We start from the raw sequence: 24609 nt of genomic DNA, 5'->3' as shown, positions 1-24609 counted from the left end.
TTAAAACTATTATGAATGAAGGTCACACAGAAAGCGTCCCGTTTCGTTTATGTAACCAAACATTTACAGCCATGGTTTACAACAAAATAACCCAGAAGCTTAAGGATGATAATGGATGCCTGTGCGAACTGCTTTCATTTAGCATCACACTGACGAAGAAACAAACAAGTGGCCACATTCACCAAAGGGATGCCCACATGTGAGCCCTATGCAAAACATAACCCATATATGTGTCTACCCTGTAGAAGACTATACATGCACAAATGATATGTAGGCAATAGCTTATACCTAATATATTTTATATAACCTACGGACTGTCTGTATCATGACCAAACACAGCTTGAATCTACAAAGACACAAATGCACTGACAATTCTTTGAGAACTATCACACAAAATAGAATAACAGCAATGTTGCATGTTATCCGGACCAATAAAGAAAATGCTCTGACATTCAAAAGAAAAACAAGTTCAAGGCTTCATGTTAATACAGTTTGCACCTGCTCTTTTACTTTTCAAGCCCAAACACAAGCATGAATCATCATCATACTGGCATCTGAAGGATGGAAACGCATATCAAAGGATGAAAGTTCATGATACAAGTTCGCATTTCAGTCGCGTTTCGTATGTTATTATCATACCTTGTATCCTAGTTTGCGGTGATGTTCAGTGCAGGCGTGGCTGTGAAGCGCATGTTGCTGCTGTAATTCATTGAAAAACTGCTCCGGTTGTGCTGATATGCGCCCCTCTCTCTCTCTCTCTCTCTCTCACTCTCTCTCTCTCTCTCTCTCTCTCTCTCTCTCTCTCTCTCTCTTTGCGGTTTGACTGTTGTATTTCACTCTCTCGTGCGGTGGAAATACTCTCGAGCGCTCACTCACAGCCTGGCGCGTCCTGGATGGGCTGGTAGAGGGCGCGTTCTCGCGTTTCTCTCCGAGAACGCGCATTGTTTCATCTAAAAGGTGACTGGCATGAAGAAAATGATGTCAGCTGACAAATATACTAGCAAAGTTTACTGATCTACTGAAATGTATTATAGAGATAATCTAGGTATTTAGCTCAAACACTTATACATTTTGTGTGATGTCAACCTGTGCATATTTTATAACATTGTGGAAATTGCAGTAACTTGCAAGAGACAACTTCTCACTTTGAGCACACAAATACGTGTGTCGTTTATTTACTATCAAAAAACGAACAGAAAGCAAATGGCGCTGACAAGCGTCCTACGTCATCACCCATACAGAACATTTAAAGGGACCACGATCCCTGAACAGTTATGAGGAAAAACGCTAAGAACAAAGTACTGCATTTATCACCAACAATGTTTAGAACTACATTTAACACAAAGGTGAATTATGTATGTCACAGTCACTACACACGTCCCCCCAGAATTCACCGTATCCGAAGAACCAAACTGTCAACGGGGAGGTGGGCGTATCAACCGACCACAACGGCTGCGCTGTACTGAAGGTTGAGGAGACCTCACTGCAGCCGGTGTCCTGTCATGACCCGGGTGTGGGGCATGGAGTGTAGGAGGTTTAGCAGCAAGGGGTGGAGGCAGAGCAGGAGGCCGTCCGCGGGGTGGGGGCTTGGCCAGGTCGATGGGCCTGGCCACGTCCAAATGAGCCGGTTTGAGGCGGTCGATAGAAAGTCGCTCCGGTTTGCCGCCTCTGTCCACCACAAAATGTTTTTCCCCCGTCTCCAGCACCCGGAATGGGCGCTCATAGGGTCCCCTGTGGGCATCGTGGCGAATGAAAACGTTGTCAGCCGTCTGAAGTCCAGCGGGGATGTGTGACTGAGGGAGGCCGTGACGTGAAGTAGGAACAGGTGCGAAAAGCCTTGCATTGTCCAGTAGAGTAGACCGCTGGAAAGTAGCAGACCAGGGAACCGTGGCACTAGGGACAAACTCCCCCGGTACCCGCAGTGGCTGTCCATAAACAAGCTCCGCGGATGAGGACTGAATGTCCTCCTTTGGTGCAGTCCTGATGCCCAGCAACACCCATGGGAGCTTGTCGACCCAGTTGCTGTCTTTGAGGCTGGCACGCAGGGCAGCCTTCATTGACCTATGAAAACGTTCACAGAGTCCGTTAGCCTGCGGGTGATATGCGGTCGTGCGGTGGAGTTTCACTCCGAGGCTCTGTGCGACAGAGTCCCACAGCTCAGACGTGAACTGCGCGCCTCGGTCAGAGGAAATGTCCGAAGGAGTGCCAAAACGGGCAACCCAGGTGCCAATAAATGCCCGTGTCATCTCGACAGACGCTATTGACGTAAAAGGCACAACCTCGGGCCAGCGGGTGGTCCTGTCAACCATGGTGAACAGATATGTGAAACCGTGAGAGGAGGGCAGAGGACCGACCAGGTCCACGTTTACATGGTCAAAACGTCTCTCCGGAACCTGGAACAAACCTAACGGGGCTTTAGTGTGGCGGTGGACTTTGGCCCGTTGGCACTCAACACAGATGTTAGCCCAATCCCTAACGTCCTTCTTGAGGCCGTGTCAAACAAACTTAGCTGCAACCAGTCTCTGTGACGCTTTCGAACCTGGGTGGGAGAGACCATGGATGGCGTCAAAAACTTGTCGTCTCCATCCCGAGGGAACGACTGGCCGAGGACTACCTGTGGAGATGTCACACAGGAGTGTGGTGCCGGCATCACCAAAAACTACATCCTCGATCTGCAGACCTGTAGTCGAGCTCCTCAGGAGTTGCACGTCCGGGTCTGTGGCCTGAGTGGCCACCATGCGGTTGTAATCCAAGCCCAGGTGGACTGCCCCCACCACAGCCCTTGATAGGCAGTCAGCCACATGGTTGGTCTTACCAGCAACGTGCTGCAAGTCCGTGGTGAACTCTGAAATGTAGGACAGATGACGTTGCTGGCGGGCGGACCACGGTTCAGCCAGCTTGGCCATGGCAAAAGTCAACGGCTTGTGGTCCACAAACGCAGTGAAGTGTCGGCCTTCCAGGAGGAAACGAAAGTGTCGGATGGCGAGGTAGAGACCCAGCAGCTCCCGGTCGAAAGTGCTGTACTTCCGCTCACAGGGGCGCAGCTGACGGCTAAAGAAAGCCAGCGGCTGCCAGGCACCGCCTACCCACTGCTCGTAGACAGCACCGACAGCATAGTCTGAGGCATCCGAGGTGATGGCGATGGGGGCTGTTGGAGAAGGATGCGCCAGCATGGTGGCATTCGCTAGGGCTGCCTTAGTGTTGGCAAAAGCCCTGTCTCTACTCTCAGTCCAGTCCACAACGTGCTGTGGTTTACCTTTCAAGGCCTCGTGCAAAGGCCGCATGAGCAGAGCAGCTCGAGGGATGAAGCGGTGGTAAAAATTCACCATGCCGAGGAACTCCTGCAGGGATTTGACAGTGAGCGGGCGTGGGAAATGTGTGACTGCCTCCACCTTTGATGGGAGAGGGACCGCCCCGTCCTTAGTGACTCTGTGTCCAAGGAAGTCAATGGTGGAGAGGCCGAACTGGCACTTGGCGGGGTTGACAATCAATCCATGTTGGCTAAGCCGCTCAAAAAGGGTTTGGAGGTGCGCCAGGTGCTGAGACTTGGACGTGCTCGCTACTAGAATGTCATCCAAGTACACGAAAAGAAAAGGCAGGTCCCGCAAAACAGAGTCCATGAGGCGTTGAAAAGTTTGGCCGGCGTTTTTAAGGCCGAACGGCATGCGCAGGAACTCAAACAGACCAAACGGCGTGATCACTGCCGTTTTGGGGATGTCCAGTGGATGTACCGGCACCTGATGATGTCCACGAACAAGGTCCACCTTGGAAAAAATCACCTTGCCAGACAGGTGTGCTGAAAAATCCTGTATATTCGGGACTGGGTATCGGTCAGGCGCCGTTGCCTCATTAAGCCGCCGGTAGTCGCCACACGGGCGCCAGCCGCCACCAGGTTTGGGGACGATGTGGAGGGGCGATGCCCACGGGCTGTCGGATCGGCGAACTATTCCCAGGCGTTCCATGTTCGCAAACTCAGCCTTTGCAACGGCAAGCTTGGTTGGGTCGAGGCGCCGAGCCCGGGCGTAGACGGGTGGACCAGTGGTGGCGAGATGGTGCTCCACACCATGCTTCACGGCAGATGCAGAGAAAGTGGGCTGAGTGAGGGCTGGGAAACTGGCAAGCAGACGGTGGAAATCATCAGAAGCTGAAAGCATGCTAGACAGCCGTATGGAGTCGGTCCCGCTGAGCGTGCATGTATAAGAGCAAAACGTGACAGCGTCAATCAGACGGCGATTCTTTACATCCACCAACAGTCCATGTGCACACAAAAAATCAGCGCCGAGGAGGGGAACGGCAACCTTTGCAGTAACAAAGTTCCAGCCGAAGTGCTGTCCTCCTAAACACAATTCGATGTACCTCGTTCCATACGTGCGGATGGGGCTGCCATTGGCAGCTTCCATAGGAGGGCCGTGACTGTCGGTCACCATGTCCAAACGGGATGCAGGCAGGACGCTCCTCTGTGCTCCTGTGTCGCACAGAAAACACCGTCCAGAGATGCTGTCGTGGATGAAAAGCAGCCTGCCTACGCGGCCGACGCTCATGGCCACTTCTGAGCGCCGGCCCCAGCGTTTCCCGACCTGCCGAAACTGCATGGTGAGCGACATTTGTTAGCCTTGGTTCCAAACTTAGCATGGTAGAAACATAAGCCTGGAAGTTGTTGGGGGCTAGAAGACAACTGCCGCCTAGAAGTGGTTGCCGCGACGAAGGTGGAGTCGTCACGTGTCACCGAAGCGATGTGCGCGAGAAAAAGCGCGTCCGCACAATGTCCGTGACTCGCCAGGAAAAATTTATCAGCTTCCTCAGCCAGTCTCCGACAGTCAGTGATTGTGGTGTTGGCTAATGCAGCTCTCACTTGTGAAGGCAGCTGACGCAGGAAAAGCTGGATGAACAGAAAATCGGGTCTGTGCTCTCCCAAAAGATCTAGCATGCGGTCCATGAGCTCGGACGGTTTGCTGTCACCCAGTCCTTGAAGGGAGAAAAGCCTGCCGGCTCTCTCAGCATCCGACAGCCCGAACGTTTTCAACAGGTGGGCTTTGAGTGCTGCATACTTCTCGTTTTCCGGAGGATTTGTTAGAAGGCTCACCACTCTGGATGCCGTTGAATTACCGAGAGCCGACACTACGTAGTAGTATTTTGTTGTATCCGCGGTGATCTCACGCAGCGCGACCTGCGCTTCAGTCTGTGCGAACCATGCCGATGCGGACGATTCCCAGAATTCGGGGAGTTTGAGGGTGACAGCGTTCGCAGTCATGGTCGTGTTGTGTCACTGGATACGTCCAGCAGACTAATGTCGGGGTCACCAGTGTGGAAATTGCAGTAACTTGCAAGAGACAACTTCTCACTTTGAGCACACAAATACGTGTGTCGTTTATTTACTATCAAAAAACGAACAGAAAGCAAATGGCGGTGACAAGCGTCCTACGTCATCACCCATACAGAACATTTAAAGGGACCACGATCCCTGAACAGTTATGAGGAAAAACGCTAAGAACAAAGTACTGCATTTATCACCAACAATGTTTAGAACTACATTTAACACAAAGGTGAATTATGTATGTCACAGTCACTACAACATGTTACATTACAGATGCGTGTGATCACATGCTTACAGTTGGATATCTGTGGAATTAAACTCTTTCTAAACAACAGAAAGCAAGTAAAGCAGCTGTATGTCTGTGGATGCTTGTCTTAAAAACATTATTTATATGAAATAAATAATCACAAATAATCAATTTATATCAAATATTTTCTTTTGTGTTCAGCAGAAGAAAGAAAAGGCACAAAGGTTTGCAACATGATATGAGGGTGAGTAAATTATGACAGAATTTTAATTTTGGTGTCACTATTGCTCTGGTAAGAGAGTATCCAATAACAATATTGTAACTGTAAAAACATGTAAAACTAACGTGCACTCATTAAGCACAGACCCAAATGTTCATTTTAATTGCATTAATATCCTTGTAGCCTATATTAATATTCCAGTTCCCATCAAATTCTGTAAAATGTTATAAAATTATTTGAAAGTGCAATATCTCCCTCTGCTGGCATGACAATAAAACAACAATTAAACAACAATTAAACATATAGGCTACTTTAATATCTTATCTATTAAAACAAAAAAGAAAAGAAAATCAAAGAAGAATGCTGTAATCAACATCACATCAGGCATTTTAGAGAACAAATGGTTTCAATTTTGTTAGGATTAAGATTGTATTGTTCTTTATGAATAGATTAGGCCTACTGAAGAAGTCTGCTCGTTTTTGTGATAGAAGACTTAGTTGAAAGTGATAGTTCAGAAATCAGAACCTTAATGAGATTAAGGTTTTTAGGTGTCATTACAAAATCAGAAATAATTATTTAAAATGTTGAGTTTAATTCAGAAACATTATTCTTTATGAATTACTTTCCTTATCAAGTTATTAACTTTTTGGGTATATCACACACATCTAAAATGCTGAGCACCAGACATTAAACCATAAGACCATGATCAAATCTTTATTCCATGTGATAAGATTCCTTTTAGATGAAAAAATGTTTGTTTAATTTTTCAAGTTTAACTCCCAAGTTTAGGCCCATTTACACCAAAAAGCTTAACTATAAAGATAACGATAAATATGTAGTTCTAACAATTGTTCTATAAGAATAGCAGAGTCCACACCACATGATAACGACACAGAGAAACGATATCGTTGGAATCACTTTCAGAACGATTGTTCCTGCAGCTGATGAACGATAAAAACATTGACAGCCAATCAGAATCCATCCTGCTTTAAAGAGCTTGAGCATTTAAAGAAGCAGACAAAAACAAGCTTATAAAATCTTGTTCACATGTAAGGGCCCTATTCATGTTGGACAGACATTTTAATTGCATTTTGTGTCTGTTATGAGGCACAAAGACACTCTTTATGTATATGCCCCCATAACTGCCGTTTTAGCTGAGTGGGAGCTCTGGGCATTTGCGGGAACAGCTCCGCGTTGCAAGCACCAATCCGGTTCGTTTTTTTTTTCTATAGACATTACTCACAAAGGTATAACGATCAAGATTAACTTAAAAATTGCCCGGAGTTCTCCTTTAATGTGCTGAAATAAACAATCACTGTAAAAAGTGATCAGTTTACTTGACTTAAACAAATTGGGGAAACCCGTTGCCTTAAAATTATTAAGTAAATAACTCCATGCTTAATCGAAAAAAATTAAGTAGTCTCATGTGGAATTGCCAAGTTCGCATAACTTAATTTTTTCAATTAAGTATTTAGTTTATCTACATAATAATTTTAAGGCAACTAGTTTACTTAATTTTTTAAGTGAACCGAACACTTTTTACAGTGACTAGGGCTAGTAGTGTGTATCCCATCATGCATTAAGTTCGGGAAATCTGGTGTCCCGAGGTCGCGAGATAGCGAGGAAAACATTCCACTGTCAGTTAAATTAATTAGATATTAAATGCAATTTGGTAGTAAAACAATTTGTTAAAGTGTCATTGTATTGGTGCAAAGATCAGTATGTGTATTTTGTACATTTGCAACTGCTTTTTATTAATTTTTTATAATTGCTTTTTATATTGTCTTCTGTTACATAGGGACTACTGACCAGACATTTAGAAGTATATTTTAAAATGCAAAGTATTGAAAATCAAATTTATTTATTTTTTGCAACACTATAAGTGTGTCCCATCAGGCAATCAAACGTGCAGTCTTCACGCCTATTTGAACACTTGGGTCATATACAGGAAATATGTCATGCAAGTAGACAAGTAGTTAAGTGCAAAGACCGCAAGTGTGGGTATTTAGAAAGGCCTGTCTTCTTATTTTCAGCCAATCAGATACGCTGGGCACGTTACGTAATTAATATTCATAAGCCAAGCCTCACCTTGTACAGTCGCTCGGTTTACTAATAATGGAACCAAAATTAATATCATACTTTTTCATCCCCCACCGGTATTCACGCGAGGCTATAATGACCCTTTAGTCTCATGCAAAACTACTAATACACGTTGACCGAAAAAAGCCCACTGCTGAAATGGTTTCTTCCATGTTGACAGCGATAAGCTAAGTGAAAGTAAAAAACTTAGGAGCCATTTTCTCTCAAAGTAACTGCGCCACGTTGCTTGCCATAGTAGAAAAGTGAGTATTAAAGGTGATTTATTACACAAAAGCTCGCGTTATGTTTATATTGTGTAGATAAACTGAACACCATTTGTAAAATTTTGTAAAATTGTGCCAGTAAAATCGATCGCAAAAGCTGCAGTTGGTCGAAGATGAACCGTTGAGGTCGCGATCATTTGATGTTAGCTCGGAAAAATATGTTTTCTTAACTTTGAATAGGCTAAATCTGTACGAACTACGATTTTCCTCTTATTGATGTTCTAGATTTTTTGGGATGAATATTACTCAATTGCCTCTTTTTTTCTTTTTACTTCGACCGTGTGTTGACTCGACCTGTCCTATTTCCTTACCAAACTCGATGCTAATCGAATTAAATAGAACTTGTGTGATAAGAAAATAATAATCCTTTAAAAAGTAAATAAAAAAATATATAAACCCCGCAATGAGTAAGAATACAAAAAATATATATAAACCGCAGACATAGGAAGAAACCAATCATTGTTTCTTCTTTAATAAAAAATCGTTTCGTTGTAAATGAGCGCAATTCTTATTCTTCTATCCTCCTTATTTTTCCTCGATATGACTGACTGTTTCCTCACACACACACTACATTTGGATCATACCAAGTAAAACCTAGTTGTGGGGGGAGCAACTAGTTTTCTGCCCTTAAAATGAGGCATAACAGGAAATGGTAAAGACTACGAATTAGTGCTTCTGTCCTTTCCATTCAGAGTCAGTAGAGGAGATCAGACTAATCTGATGCAGCAGTGCAGAACCACGAGGACAGAATGAGTCATGTACAAAAATCCAAAGATGGAGATTGTTCTCCTGGATGCAGGTAGGCCTACACTCAATAAAGACAACATGATATCAACCATTTTTACATTGTTAAAGGGTTAGTTCACCCAAAAATAAAAATTCTGTCAGTATTTTCTCACCCTCATGTTGTTCCAAACCCGTAAGACCTTCGTTCATCTTCTGAACACGAATTAAGATATTTTTGATGAAATCTGAGAGCTGGATCACTCCTCCATACTCCTCCATAGGCTTCTTCAGGGATTGAAACTTGCCAGCCCCGAAAAGTTATTAAAGACATCGTTAAAATAGTCCAAGTGACTACAGTGGCTCAATCTTAAGTTTATCAGATGGCGAGAATACTTTTTGTGTGCAAAAAACAACAAAAATAACGACTTTATTTCAACTATTCATTTCCTTCTCTCTGGGCCTTGAGTCAGTTCACTAGTGATATGTGACCCTGGACCACAAAACCAGTCTTATGGGTCATTTTCTTTAAATTGAGATTTATACATCACATGAAAGCTGAATAAATAAGCTTTCCATTGATCTATGGTTTGTTAGGATATAACAATATTTGACCGAGAATACAACCTTTTGAAAATCTGGAATCTGATGGAAAAAATCTAAATATGGAAAAAATCGCCTTTAAAGTTCTCCAAATGAAGTCATTAGCTACGCATTACTAATGAAAGGAAATAAATGAAATTTACACCATTGTGAGTTCCCCACCACTAAATTCAAGTGTGTGTGTGTGTGCGTGCGTGCGTGTGTGAATGTCTGTGTGTGTATGAATATACGTACATGCCCGTATGTGTTTGTTTGTCTGTGTGTGTGTGTGTGTGTGTATGTGTATGCACGCATGTCTGTTTGTGTGTATGAATATGCGTGCATGCCCGTATGTGTTTGTCTGTGTGTGTGTGTGGTTACAAAACTGTTCCACACATTGATCGAATTCGTCGTCTTTCAGGTCATCCTCCTTTGCCAAGCCAGTCTCTGGACATTCTGTATCATCTTCCCAATCATTTTGCGAAAAAATCCTTTGCTATGTTCGTTAAATTATTGCTGTAATTAAAGTTGAAATTGAGCAAACGCGCTATCTCAGAATCCATGGCTTGCACCGTTACCATTGCGGATTGTGTACACTGTGCATGCGAAGCACTCGCCAGCCAATGAGAGGCGGCGCGCTGTAGCAGACCGTTGATAAGAAGAAAATTTTATTTTTTTACACGAGAAGGGTTTGTTATGCTCTCTATTGGCTTACTGCTCTAATGACGTTGTGGAGAGTTATGAACCCAAAAGGGGGAAATCTAAGCTTGAAATAGATACCAAACTTGAGTGGGTAATTCCCAAAGAGTGGGCAGCAGCGAGCAAAGTTTGTAGGCATGTTTTCTGACTTTATTTTTGCGCGATTTTGCTGCAACCATTCACAAAAATATTTTTATATATATGTTTACGGTATGAAATTTACAAAATATCTTAATGGAACATGATCTTTACTGAATATACTAATGATTTTGGCATAAAAGAAAAATCGATAATTTTGACCCATACAATGTATTGTTGGCTATTGCTAAAAATATACCCGTGCGACTTACGACTGGTTTTGTGGTCCAGGGTCAAATATAGCGTAGCTGTTGTTGTACGTCACACCCATCACCCACATGACCAGCTTCGGCCAATAGTGAGCCTACGTGTGACGTAGCTCTACGCAATCATATTAAGTTAACTGACTAGAGGCCAACAGAGAAGGAAATGAATAGTTGAAATAAAGTCGTTATTTTTGGGGTTTTTTGCACACAAAAAGTATTCTCGTCGCTTGATAAACTTAAGATTGAGCCACTGTAGTCACTTGGACTATTTTAGCGATGTCTTTAATAACTTTTCAGGGCTGTCAAGTTCAATCCCTGAAGAAGCCTATGGAGGAGTATGGAGGAGTGATCGAGCTCTCAGATTTCATCAAAAATATCTTAATTCGTGTTCCGAAGATGAACAAAGGTCTAACAGGGTTGGAACAACATGAGGGTGAGTAAATACTGACAGAATTTTAATTTTTGGGTGAACTATCCCTTTAATACACTCTTCCTGATTTTGTTGTGAAAGACTACAGTGGACATCTTAAAAATAGAAAAGTTTGCTTTGGCTCTGAAAAAACTTCACTTTTCATCTGATGTCACCAAGCCCTATTATCTGCTGTATAACAGTTCAGTCCAGCAGAAGAGACCAGATTCTCCAGAGCCCAGCTGTGTGTCCATGAAGAGTGACTGGTCTATGGATCCTCCACCCGAACTTAAGAGTGGAGACACACAGCCAAATCTCAGGTACAGTATATACTAAAAATATTGCAATGTTTAGATTTTTCCTCAGGAAATTTGTATGGTGAATTGATGGTACTTTTAACTTTGTTTGATGTTCTTACATTGTATTGTTCAGGTTACAGCTTTTCTACATTTGAATTTGGTAATGCACTGTAAAAATAAAAAAAATCCAACTTATCTTTTGTTAGTAACACTCTATTTTAAAGGTTGATTAAACTATCTAACATAGAAAGATGTTCTGTTCTGTTACAGTTTGGCTCAGCAGAAGAAATCAGATTCACCAGAATCCCTGAAGAGTGGCTGGTCTATGGATCCTCCACCCGAACTTACAGTTGGAGACAGAAGGCAGAGGTACACAATTGCTTATGGTATTGCCATGACCACTCAATGTCCCTCCCGGTCATATGCTGTTATGAAACAGTAATATAATATAATATATATATATATATATATATATATATATATATATATATATATATATGTGTGTGTGTGTGTGTAAATTAAATAAATAGCTGCATTTATTAATAATTATCACTATAAACACTCATTTCATCAAGTAATCTATCTCATTCGCCTCACTGTATCAGTGGTTTATGGCTACCAAGCTAAATAACATTTGGGTACATTAATATAAAATGGATATCGATGTGTGTTTACAGTATTAGCATTTTATCACCACTTGAAACTTTCCTTTTATATATATTTCTAATATAAAAAGTCACCTTTATTTATGTAGCACTTTTTACAGTACAGATTGTTTCACAGCCGCTTTACAGAGATAACAGGAAAATAATGCAACAAAGTTTGTTTCTGCTGCACAGCAGATCTAGAAGAAAATAGTGTCACAGTCCAGCTTAAGTAAGTTCAAGTTCATTTCTGTTGTAAAAAATGTATTCATTTAGTTCATTTATCTATACAGCCGCTCTGGATAAAACAGTGATAACATCGTCCAGCTCCGTTCACTTCTCATATAATAGTGTCAATGCAGGGAGATCAATAATATTGTTGAATATTAAGTGTAAAAACAGCAACTAAGCTGTTTAAAGAATTATTCAGTTAATAGCACAATTCACTTTCAAAGTATCTGATTATTCTGCTGTTCTACTTCACGCTATTTAAGGCGAATCCTGCGACCCGGACCAGATGTAACAGAACCCGTCTGTAAAAAAATAAAATATGACGAGTCTATGAATAAAGAACAAGAATTGGATGAAAGCAATTATCCTGGCATCAGGTAAAATACAGTATTTTGACAAATAACAAAAATCAGTATAAACCAATGAAGGCGTTCTGCATTATATATAATATATTATATAGAAAACAAAATAGCCTTCTCTTTTTGTGGCTCTATATATGTACCTCTTGTACTTATATTCTGTTGTATTGATTTTACAGCCATCACTCTAATTATGCTGAAGTCCTCAACACATTTAGATCAAATCTGATGAAGAAGTTTGAGTGTCTGTATGAGGGAACAGCACAGCGGGGAAACCCAACACTCCTGAATGAGATTTACACAGAGCTCTACATCACAGAGACTGAGAGTGGAGAGATCAGTAATGAACATGAGGTGAGACAGATTGAGACACAATCCAGGAGAGCAGCAACAGAGGACACACCGATCAAATGCAATGACATCTTTATGCCTTTACCTGGACAAGACAAACCCATCAGAACTGTGCTGACAAAGGGAGTCGCTGGCATTGGAAAAACAGTCTCTGTGCAGAAGTTCATCCTGGACTGGGCTGAAGAGAAAGAGAATCAGGACGTCCAGCTCATATTTCCACTTCCTTTCAGAGAGATCAATCTGATGAAGGTCAAAACACTCAGTCTTGCAGATCTTCTTCATGTCTTTTTCCCTGAAACTAAAGAGATAGAATTATCCAAAGACAAATATAAAGTGTTCATCTTTGATGGTCTGGACGAGTGTCGTCTGTCTCTGGATTTTCAGAGGGATGTGAGGTTGTGTGATGTAAGTGAATCAGCCTCAGTGGACGTGCTGTTGACGAACCTCATTACGGGGAATCTGCTTCCCTCTGCTCTCATCTGGATCACCTCCAGACCAGCAGCAGCCGATCTCGCCCCGTCTGAGTGTGTCCATCGAGTGACAGAGGTACGAGGCTTCAATGATCCACAGAAGGAGGAATACTTCAGGAAGAGAATCATTGATCAGAGTCTGGCCAATGCAATCATCACACACCTGAAGTCATCAAGGAGCCTCTACATCATGTGCCACATCCCAGTGTTCTGCTGGATCTCAGCCACTGTTCTGGAGAAGATGCTGAGCGAAGCAGAGACTGGAGAGATTCCCAAGACTCTCACTCAAATGTACACACACTTCCTGATGGTACAGATTAGCATCAAAGACACAAAGTACAATGAAAAGAAGGACACAGACAGAGAGATGATTTTTAAATTAGGGAAAGTGGCTTTTCAGCAGCTTGTGAAAGGCAATGTGATCTTCTACGAGGAAGACCTGATAGACTGTGGTATTGATGTGACAGAAGCATCAGTGTACTCAGGATTGTGCACTCAGATCTTCAGAGAGGAGTCTGGCTGGTATCAGGGGAAAGTCTTCTGCTTTGTTCATCTGAGCATTCAGGAACATCTAGCAGCTCTATATGTGCACCTCTCCTATACAAACTTCAGCATAAATGTGTTTGACCCAAACACAAAACAGAGTTTGCAGTCTAAAGTTAAGGACTGGTTTAAACTCCATTCACCAGAAGAACATGTTTCATTATCTGAGCTGCATCAGAGAGCTGTGGATGAGGCTCTAAAGAGTAAAAATGGACATCTGGATCTTTTCCTGCGGTTTCTTCTGGGTCTGTCGGTGGAGTCTCATCAGATTCTCCTACGAGGATTAATGACTCTGCCAAGAAGCAGATCTGACAGCAATGAGAAAACAGTTGATTACATTAAGAAGAAGACCAAGACCACTTGCCCTCCAGAGAAAAGCATCAATCTGTTCCACTGTCTGAATGAACTGGGTGATCATTCACTAGTGGAGGAAATACAACAGTATTTGAAATCTGGAACATTAGCTGAAGTCAAACTCTCTTGTTCTCAGTGGTCAGCATTAGTCTTTGTCTTGTTGACATTAGAGCAAGTGATGGATGTGTTTGAGCCGAATAAATTTGTTGCAAAAAAAAATGTTACAGATAAAATTCTCCATAATCTGCTTCCTGTGATTAAAGAATCCAGATCAGCACAGTAAGTGACAGATGATCTTTTAAAATATTTTACAGAGTGCTGGCCCTCATGCTGGAGGATCTATGATTTTCTGTTAGTACTGACCCATGTTTTTAATGACTTGAGAGGTAAATAGTGATGCAACCTATATCCAGAGCCTTCCTTCTAGTTTTGATGCCATATTTTGTAATTTGAGACCATACTCTTCTGTGGTTTAACATTTAAAATAAAAAAAATTAAGACATCCATGAATATTACTTTTGTATTACTGTTGTTATATAAAATTAAATAATTATTATTTATCAGTATCACTGATATAAATATATATGTATGTATATATATATATATAAATATTTTAAATATATAATTATATTAAATATATAAAGGAATAATCAGGTCATACATATAATATTTATAAATAATAGACGAGGAAAATGAAGGCCCTGGAACCACTGTGCAATGCCACAGGTTATCCGTCAACTGAACGTCGGTTGCATTCGCAGCAAGAGGCATAGTAAACTGTGTTTACTGTTACTGTGTTAAATGTATTGTTTTCAATCTCTCTACAGTTTGGATGACTGTAATATCACAGATAAAGGTTGTGTCACTCTGGCTTCAGCTCTGAGATCAAACCCCTCAAACCTGAGAGATCTGGATCTGTCTGAGAATAAACTAGGAAATTCTGGTGTGAAGTGTCTATCTGATGGACTAAAGGATCCTCATTGTAAACTGCAGAAACTGAAGTAAGATCTTCTCTTTGATGTTTTTCGTGACTTTCAATCAATCAACATTTATTTGTTAAGCACATTTAAGAACAACACCAAAGTTGGCCAAAGTGCTGTACATGTCTAAAAAGTACTCAATAAACACTCAACAAACATTACTCAACACAAAACAACGGCTCAATATACAACACTGATCAGTGTCCCAAAACATAGATTTAAAACATTCTAACGAGTCTACATCTCTTTCCCTCGACCCCCACTCGTGGTGAGATCTCCCAAACTCACACAAGAATCTAAAAAGTTTAATGTGAATGATTATCGAGTTTTATACATGTTTTGTATTATTTGAAATGTCTCAGTGCGACTGGTACAAATGTCTCATTCCCAAAGAAGTAAACCAAAAGGTAATAAAGTTCTTAAGAAGTTTAGAAATATCTTCCACACTGGAGGGTGTGTCTTTGAGTTAACACTTTCTGACCATTTGACTGAATGCAAATTTCCACTGCTAGCAAATGGTTACTTGCAGGTAAATTTCCACTGTGAACCATGTTTATATTTGAAATGAGGTCTGGGTATATAATGAAACGCAACGAGAGCTCGTGGATCTTTTCTGTATCCAGATCAGCCCGTGAGCCTCATGTATTTCTTGTCGGGTAAACATTTTCCTCTTTGTTCTAGAGCATTTGATGTTTTGCATTGATTATATTTGAATTGATTATGAAATTGTAATGATACATTTACCTGACATATTAAATTGTGATATTTGATTATTCTAATTTAATTTGACATTAAGAGTTTAAAAGAATAGTAAAACATTCGCTCACATTTAATGATGCACAGATATCATTAAACCCTTTTCATTTATGGAGTCAGATGAAATAACGAGTTAATACATATGACAAAATGTATTGAATTTAACCAAAAATACTTTGCCGCGAGAAAAGACGGTAACACGCAGAGACCTTCCGTGCTGGTCAGACGACTCCCATTGGGCTGATCGAGCGCGACCTTACACAACCAATCACCGACAGGGGGTGGGTGTTGTGAGGTTTTGCACTCGTGCACGGCTGCACTCGAAGTCGGAGCTGAAGAAGAAGCCAGCGTCAGAATAGAAAATGAAGCCACTTCAGATTTTGACTCATAGAGCTGCAGAAAATTAGCATTGCCCTTATTTCGTCCAAACACTCAAACATATGTTTTACGGTGTGTGCTTTAACCTTACACCTTTAACCTTATTATTTATTATCCTCAGGTTAGGTAGAGCAAGTCAAATCTGACCTAAATCATAAGCGTTCAAATGGTACTTACAACTTGTTCAGAAGACTCCTCTGTGGTTTAGTTCTTGCTCAAGGTTTATTAACAACAATACTGGTAGACAATTGCTTGCAATTAGTATAATAGTTATTTATTAATATTCCAAAAATAAAAGTTAAACCAAAACTAATAGCAAAGTTACAATATAAAGCAAGGTATAAATCAAAGGTACAATCAGCTGGTTTTCTGGCGTTGAGTGATACCGCTAAATCAGTATCTGCTTGTTCAGTCTTCTCATCAGTCCTTTAAACTCAAACAGTTCACTGCCGAAGTCAAACTCTCTTCTGTTGTCATCAACTGGAGAGCTGCCAAGTCTTCCATGACCCTTTTAAGGTGTTTCCGATGTAGTCTGCCAACTATCTTCTTGGCTCTTTTTCTCTTGGTTCTCCGTTTCTTCGTCTGTAAAATATACCTTATCTACAGCATTACATTTTTCTTAAAAGCAATTCCTATCTAATACATACATGCTCTCTACTCTAAATTACTTAATATAACATCTACTACTTTTATAAGGTTAAGTATACATGCATAGTAATTGGTATTAGTTTTTGTATATAATTTCCAATACATTTTCAAGCAGCATCACTACTTGGGTTACATAAAAGTACTACTAAACAAAACAGACATTAATCAAGACAGAGTAATTGCAAATAATCATCTTCATTAACACATAGTTGTAATCTTGGAGTCGTACATGTTGTTTCATATACAAAAAGAAAAACTAATTCTTGTGAATATTTTCTGGTTATAAAACAAATTAAATTAAAAATCAAGATTGAAAATTGAATTTCATATCATGATATTTGATATATCTGTGAAGATAATTTGAGACAAATTAAAATGTAATATAATTATTTATAAAAACTATCCAAACTCTCCCAGTCAAGACTTGGATAATTTAATATTATGTTATGGACTGTTTTTATTTGTTATACCAGCACTTGCTTTAATAGACTCACATAAACATGGCCAAATAACTCACATTTACATGCAGTGTCACAAAGACAATATCAGTAAAAACTACTAAAAGAGTTCAATTTTCCTTTTGGCAGTCTGTACCATTGTGGCGTCACAGCTGAAGGTTGTGCTGCTCTTGCTTCAGCTCTGAGATCAAACCCTGAACACCTGAGAGTACTGAATTTCACTGAAAATAAGATTGGAGATTTGGGACTAAAGCTCCTTTCTGATGTACTGAAAGATTCTCTCTGTGTACTAGTGAAACTGAGGTAAGATAATTATCAAGAAAATTATTTTATATTAAATGTCATTAATAAACCGCATCAAAGTAAACATTTTTACAGCATAATTTGTCACTTCATGAAGTCTAAATACAAACAAAAACAAGGATCTTCAGATAAATATATTACTAATAGTATGTATCTCTATCTAAAGGCACTTTTGCATAGAGAACAATTGACATGTTGATTACATTTAGTCATTTAGCAGACGCCTTTGTCCAAAGTGTTATAAATAATTATAATATTATTATAATCATTTATTATATTATAATTATAAATAATTATAATAATGATTAGAAATAATGCACAATAAAAATACTCTGCTCATATTTCTTCTCAAGCTCTTCACTGATGTTGTTTACTTGGTAAACAAAATGTATACTAATTAAAAAAAAACTTTTTAAGAATCGTTAGTTGTGGTGGAAATTACACAGCTGTGTCACAGTCATAATTTACACTACCGTTCAAACGTTGATTTATTAAATTGATCAAAGTTAATGTAAAGACATTTATAATGTCACAAATTTTCTATTCTATTTTTATTTCAAATAAATGGTGTTATTTTGAATTTTCTATTCATAAAATAATCCTGGAAGAAATGTATCACAGTTTCCACAAAAATATGAAGCAGCACATCTGTTTTCAACATTGATAATAATCAGAAATATTCCTTGAGCAGCAAATCATCATATTATACTGATTTCTGAGGGTTTCATGTGATACTGAAAATTTAGCTTTGATCACAGGAAACATCTTAACATATAATACAATAAAAAACAGTTCGTTTATATTTGAAAATATTTTTACAAAATTTTTGACTCTTTTTGATCAAATAAATGCAGCCTTGTTGAGAATAATACCCCCAGTATCATAGACCAGGCTTAAGCCTAGTCCCAGACTAAAATGCATGTTTGAGCTGTTTGATTTGTCAGTGCCATTGTTTTGTGACACAAGTAATGTTTTTTAAGGCACGGTTAAAAGTGACATAAGCTACTTAAATGTCCTAATTGTGAAACCGGAGCCTTTACCTTTCAAAAGTTTAGGGTTTAATGTTTTTAACATAGAAAAGTATGTGTATAATTGTCACAGTGTCTGGTTGTGTTCCCTTGTTTGTCACTAGAGGTCCTCGTTATCACGGTGTCCTTCACTATTGACTTTATTTCCCAGCATTCTGTCTGTCACTGTCACTCATCAGTTCATTGCACTCAGCTGTTCCCTGTCATCATTGTTCCCAGCTGTTCATTGTTAGTCTTGTTAAATCTGTGTATATATTCCCTGTCTGTGTTAGTATGTGTACGGATTCGTTGTTAGATGTCACCACTTCCTTGGTCGGTTTTCTTGTTGGTTTGTGCTTTGTTTTCATGTTTAGTTGGATTATTTGGATTTTGACCCCTGCCTGGAAGGCTAGGATTTGGATTACCCTTATATTAATAAACTGCTGCAAATTGGATCTTCTGTCCCGTGTGTGTCGTGACAGAACGAATCCGTCTACTCAGATCCAGCGGTATGTTTTTTAATATCTCCTCCCAAGCCACCGAGCGGGACAGAAGAGAATTTTTTAAGGGGACCCGGTTGGTCAAGTTTCGCGGGTCCCGTGGAGGTCACAGTGGAGGATGTAGTCGGGAGATGATCCCTGTTCCGGTGGTCCCGGTTCCGGTGGTCCTGAGTCCGTTGGTCCGGAGGAGAAGGAGGAGACACAGCCCGTCTGCCCAGTCAGAGACTGTTCACGTCACGTCTGTCCAGCGAGAGACTGTTCACGTCACGTCTGCCCAGCGAGAGACTGTTCACGTCACGTCTGCCCAGCGAGAGACTGTTCACGTCACGTCTGCCCAGCGAGAGACTGTTCGCGTCACGTCTGCCCAGCGAGAGACTGTTCGCGTCACGTCTGCCCAGCGAGAGACTGTTCCCGTCCCGTCTGCCCAGCGAGAGACTGTTCCCGTCCCGTCTGCCCAGCGAGAGACTGTTCCCGTCCCGTCTGCCCAGCGAGAGACTGTTCCCGTCCCGTCTGCCCAGCGAGAGACTGTTCCCGTCCCGTCTGCCCAGCGAGAGACTGTTCACGTCCCGTCTGCCCAGCGAGAGACTGTTCACGTCCCGTCTGCCCAGCGAGAGAGTATTCACGTCCCGTCTGCCCAGCGAGAGACTGTTCACGTCCCGTCTGCCCAGCGAGAGACTGTTCACGTCCCGTCTGCCCAGCGAGAGACTGTTCACGTCCCGTCTGCCCAGCGAGAGACTGTTCACGTCCCGTTCGCCCAGCGAGCGAGAGACTGTTCACGTCCCGTTCGCCCAGCGAGCGAGAGACTGTTCACGTCCCGTTCGCCCAGCGAGAGACTGTTCACGTCCCGTTCGCCGAGCGAGCGAGAGACTGTTCACGTCCCGTCTGCCCAGCGAGAGACTGTTCACGTCCCGTCTGCCCAGCGAGAGAGTATTCACGTCCCGTCTGCCCAGCGAGAGACTGTTCACGTCCCGTCTGCCCAGCGAGCGAGAGACTGTTCACGTCCCGTTCGCCCAGCGAGAGACTGTTCACGTCCCGTTCGCCCAGCGAGAGACTGTTCACGTCCCGTTCGCCCAGCGAGAGACTGTTCACGTCCCGTTCGCCCAGCGAGAGACTGTTCACGTCCCATCCGCCCAGCGAGAGACTGATCACGTTCCGTCTGTCCAGTCTGGGACAGAGCCAGAGATCCCCTTTGGCGTGGCCGCCAATGTTGTGACGGACTATCTGGAGCATCTGGCTCGGATCTTGGAGATGCCAGTCTCTGCTGTTCCAGAGCCGGAGGCAGAGCCAGTGTCCGCTGTTCCAGAGCCGGAGACAGAGCCAGTGTCTGCTGTTCCTGAGCCGGAGCCAGTGTCTGCTGTTCCTGAGCCGGAGCCAGTGTCTGCTGTTCCTGAGACAGAGCCAGTGTCTGCTGTTCCTGAGCCGGAGCCAGTGTCTGCTGTTCCAGAGACGGTGTCTGCTATTCCTGAGCCGGAGCCAGTGCCAGTGTCTGTTCCAGAGCCTCTGCCATGGCCCCCCCGAGGGGTCTTCACCGCCCTGGCCGCCCGAGGGGTCTTCACCGCCCTGGCCGCCCGAGGGGTCTTCACCGCCCTGGCCGCCAGAGGGATCTTCACCGCCCTGGCCGCCCGAGGGGTCTTCACCACCCTGGCCGCCTTTGGGGTCTTCACCGCCCGGGCCGCCCGATGGGTCGTCTGCTTCGGTCGGTTTTCTTGTTGGTTTCTGTTTTGTTTTCATGTTTAGTTGGATTATTTGGATTTTGACCCCAGCCTGGAAGACTACGATTTGGATTACCCTTATATTAATAAACTGCTGCAAATTGGATCTTCTGTCCCGTGTGTGTCGTGACAATAATAGCTTTAATAATAATAACTTAATTTTTATATAGCGCCTTTAAAGCATCTTCTCAAGGCGCTTTACATACAACAAATGAAAATACAACACACAGAAAAAAAAAAGTCAGGTAAAAGCTAACCTAAAAAAATAGTTTTTAAATGAGATTTAAAAATACTTAAAGTCTGTGCATCTCTGATATTTGGAGGGAGTGCAATCCATAGGATGAAAAAGCCCTGTCCCCTACAGTATGCAACGGAGTCTGTGGGACTGCCAATAGACCAGCTTGTGAGGAGCGTAAATGACGCTTGGGTGTGAATAAAGTTAAAAGCGCAGACAGATACTGAGGGGCCAGACCATGCAGTGCCTTATTTGTGAGCATAAGGATTTTAAAATCAACTCGGAACCTGACCGGGAGCCAGTATAAAGACTTTAAAATTGGTGTAATATGCTCATTTCTCCTGACTCCAGTCAGGATCCTAGCAGCAGAATTTTTTACACATTGTAGTTTAAGTGTTGTTCTAGGAACCCCAGCCAGAAGTGCATTGCAGTAGTCAATGCGGGAAAAAACAAAGGTATTAATAAGCCTTTCAGTCACAGAGAGGGATAATATAGAGCGGAGTCTTGCAATGTTTCTGAGATGAAAAAGTGTACACAGTGTGTAACAGTGTACTGCACATGAGAGTCAAAGGACAGACTAGAATCAAATATAACTCCTAAGTTTTTTATTTAGTTTGTGCCTCCAAATCAAAGCCATCTGCTCTGATTAAAGCAGAGCATTAAAATTAGTGAGCCAGCTTTACGAAGCTGATGAGAGGTGAGCAAGACCTCAGTCTTATCAGTCTTAAGACAGAACATTTTTGGGACATCCATGTTTTTATCTCAGAAATACAATATGTTAATAAAGGAACATCCAAATTTTGACCAGGCTTAGAGTAAATATAAATCTGAGTGTCGTCTGCATAAAAGTTATAATTAAGCCCAAGTGATCTCAGAAGCAATCCGAGTGGAAATATGTAAATGCTAAAAAATAAGGGGCCCATAATTGAACCTTGAGGAACTCCCGTACGGACAGAGCCGATCTCAGACCTGAAACCACTCATACAGACAAACTGTTGGCGATCAGAGAGGTAAAATCTAAACCAGGTTAAAACAGTCTCAGAAACACCAGACAGTTTCCAGACAATTAAGTAAAAGATTGTGATTGACAGTATCAAAAGTGGCACTAAGATCAAGAAGGATAGAGAGAGAATAGAAAGAGAACCAGAATCTGAGGCTGTATGTAAAAATGTATGTAAATAATTGTAAACAATACATTTTGAGATAGTTTACATCTTTGAGATAATTGTAGTTTTAAAAAAATTTATACATTGTAGTACAGAATATAATGCAATTATGTTTTTGTATAGTTTATTATTGACCTTCATATAACAAATAGTAATCATTTTTGAAATCTGCTAGTTTTAATAATAATTAAAAAAAAACGAACATAAAAGTGCCAAAGAAATACCTATAAACAATAGTAGTAAATTTACCAGTAAAAAACTATTGATTGTAAAACATGGAATTAACAAAGATTCTGTCATAGTACCTTTGGGATAGTTCTGTAAAAACAAAAGTACTTGACATAGTTTGTGACATAGTTTAAGTCTGTAGTTTCAGAGAGTGAAAAATGTCTGTTCTCTGTAGGTTGTGTCGGTGTGGCATCACAGATGAAGGTTGTGCTGCTCTGACTTCAGCTCTGAGATCAAACCCTGTACACCTGAGAGAACTGGATCTTTCTCAGAATAAAATCGGAGACTCAGGAGTGAATGCTCTCTCTGCTGGACTGGAGGATCCTTACTGCAGATTAGAGAAACTGAAGTATAATGATCTGATTGACATGAGATTCACTGGTGTTTATAATTAAGTTGTTGCTAAACAGTATGTTTGTTCATTGCAGATTGATGAATTGTGGCATCACAGATGAAGGTTGTGCTGCTCTGATTTCAACTCTGAGATCAAACTCTGAACACCTGAGAGATCTGGATCTGTCTCTTAATAAACTAGATCCACGAGTCAGAGTCTCTGCTCTACAGTATATACTGGAAAAACTGAATAATCTGCTGTGAGTCAGATAAATGTTTTTAAAGGGGGCTATATGTAGAAGTCAAAAACTCTTGTTATTAGCAACGCCGGTGGCTGTTTATTGAACTGCAGCCAGCAACTTATTGCTTGTACACTTGCTTGTGAACACACTAGATGCAAACAAGCCTCAGCCAAAACAGTGACTGAAAGTGATTCACTGACATCATGTGGACAGATGAGGTTAATTAAAATTACACTGTTATGTTCGTTTCCTTTGGATTTTCCCGGCAAAACTGGCCCAAAGCCTTAACATAAAAAATTAATTCTACAGACAACCTCGGAAGTCAGGGAAGGTCTTGTTTTCCTTCTCATTTCTCTACAAGCTGTTCAAACATTGGCAAAAAAAAACAAAAAACAGAGCCCCTCTTAAGTATAAAATTTCAAAATCCTTTTTTTGAGCAAAGCAATAAACAGGCTTCATATGTAAATAAATTATGCTTTAGCTGAGTGTAAGTTTTTGGACTGTAAATTGCATTAATATGGTTAAATCCTGCTTATTTTGATGAGACTGGCCTGAAAGAATATCAATATTGAATTTTTAAACAGATTTTAGTTTGATGTCTATTGGTATGTGATTTGACAGCAGTGTCTCATACTAATATGTGACTGTCTGTGTGTTTTATTGTAGGATTCTCACTATTTAGACATCAGTTCAGTTTTCTCAGGATCAGCTGTTGGTGAAAAAGGAGCAGAGACTGAAAACAGACTTGCCGCTGCAATCACATTGTGATTTGTGATTTAAAGTCCCATGTATTCAATAATCTTATTCCTTAAAACATATTTTTGATAATGAAAAAATAACATTTAAATGTTTTTTCCTGTTAAAATATATATATTTTTAAATAAATGAAATGTAACTCTAGACCCTTGCTTCCTTTAGTACATGTGGAACCATAAATATGCTAATTATCCCACCTCTAATCACACCAGCTCAGAATACCTTATCCACTCGGTCAACTTTACTGTGGTAAACGCTGCACAATAGCAAGTGGAAAATTCAGGTTTAATAAAACAGGAACAGCGAATTATACAGGGTCATCTACAAGTCGATGTATCAGAATTCAGAAAGGTAATGCGTTTTATGCATCACTCTCTACAATGTCGGACACATAATGGTCATTGATTCTTGAGATAAGGGACAAAGCATGTTTTAGATGTTAGTTTTTAAATAAAATCAAAGTCTTTTTTTTAATCTTACCATAGCAAGTGAAAAATGAGGTCAGCTAGAGATACAAATCCTGATATATATCCAACGCTTATTCCTTTTTTTTAAGTGCCAGACCATAGTGAGTGACATAACAAGGTCAGCAAACATAGCCTAACGTTCAGCTTACCAAGAACAACTTCCAGATCCAATCTGGTTGTGGCACGGGCCATGCCATCCAGCAATTCCCTGTAAGCTAGCTGGCAGATTAAGAGAACTTAGTAGACACACTTTCCTCAACATCTTCAACCACATCTGCCTCCTCCTGG

At 41.2% G+C, this 24609-nt stretch overlaps 2 protein-coding genes across 6 annotated transcripts in view; one reads left to right on the top strand and one right to left on the bottom strand.

Annotated features, from left to right (window-relative positions):
* slc8a2b (solute carrier family 8 member 2b) overlaps positions 1-886 on the bottom strand; it is a 139937-nt gene extending 139051 nt beyond the window's left edge. For both annotated transcript variants that reach the window (XM_077206982.1, XM_077206984.1), the window contains exon 1: positions 640-886. The gene's annotated coding sequence lies outside the window, so the exon portion shown is untranslated. The remainder of the gene's footprint in view (positions 1-639) is intronic.
* A 6802-nt stretch (positions 887-7688) lies between these two features.
* LOC143715298 (protein NLRC3-like) lies at positions 7689-23998 on the top strand. Of its 4 annotated transcripts, none has more exons than XM_077206989.1 (12): positions 8070-8123; positions 10790-10925; positions 11105-11221; positions 11471-11569; positions 11984-12076; positions 12339-12452; positions 12614-14431; positions 14980-15153; positions 17502-17675; positions 22699-22872; positions 22952-23116; positions 23765-23998. In XM_077206989.1, exons 6-12 carry the CDS (start codon positions 12406-12408, stop codon positions 23778-23780), a joined length of 2568 nt encoding a protein of 855 aa, XP_077063104.1. In that variant the 5' UTR covers positions 8070-8123; positions 10790-10925; positions 11105-11221; positions 11471-11569; positions 11984-12076; positions 12339-12405; the 3' UTR covers positions 23781-23998. The 4 variants fall into 4 exon arrangements, with proteins under 4 accessions (XP_077063101.1, XP_077063102.1, XP_077063104.1 ...); XM_077206988.1 differs by lacking the exon at positions 10790-10925 and adding an exon at positions 8837-8943; XM_077206986.1 differs by lacking the exons at positions 10790-10925; positions 11984-12076 and adding an exon at positions 8837-8943 and having other exon boundaries at positions 7689-8123.
* Positions 23999-24609: the final 611 nt, after the last annotated feature.

This window comes from Siphateles boraxobius, unplaced genomic scaffold, assembly GCF_051911475.1.
Source record: "Siphateles boraxobius isolate OS27281-9 unplaced genomic scaffold, OSU_SipBor_1 6, whole genome shotgun sequence".
In the NCBI taxonomy this organism is placed as follows: Eukaryota; Metazoa; Chordata; class Actinopteri; order Cypriniformes; family Leuciscidae; genus Siphateles; species Siphateles boraxobius.
The sequence above is the reverse complement of the archived record's forward strand: the minus strand, read 5'-3'. Positions and strand labels throughout refer to the sequence as shown.

What these genes read in the sequence shown, in the direction of transcription:
- LOC143715298 (XM_077206986.1), top strand. Translation starts at nt 8,894, where the DNA reads ATGAGTCATGTACAAAAATCCAAAGATGGAGATTGTTCTCCTGGATGC. An exon ending in GACACACAGCCAAATCTCAG is followed by an intron (nt 11,222 to 11,470) that starts GTACAGTATATA and finishes GTTCTGTTACAG; the next exon opens with TTTGGCTCAGCAGAAGAAAT. An exon ending in TGTAAACTGCAGAAACTGAA is followed by an intron (nt 15,154 to 17,501) that starts GTAAGATCTTCT and finishes TCCTTTTGGCAG; the next exon opens with TCTGTACCATTGTGGCGTCA.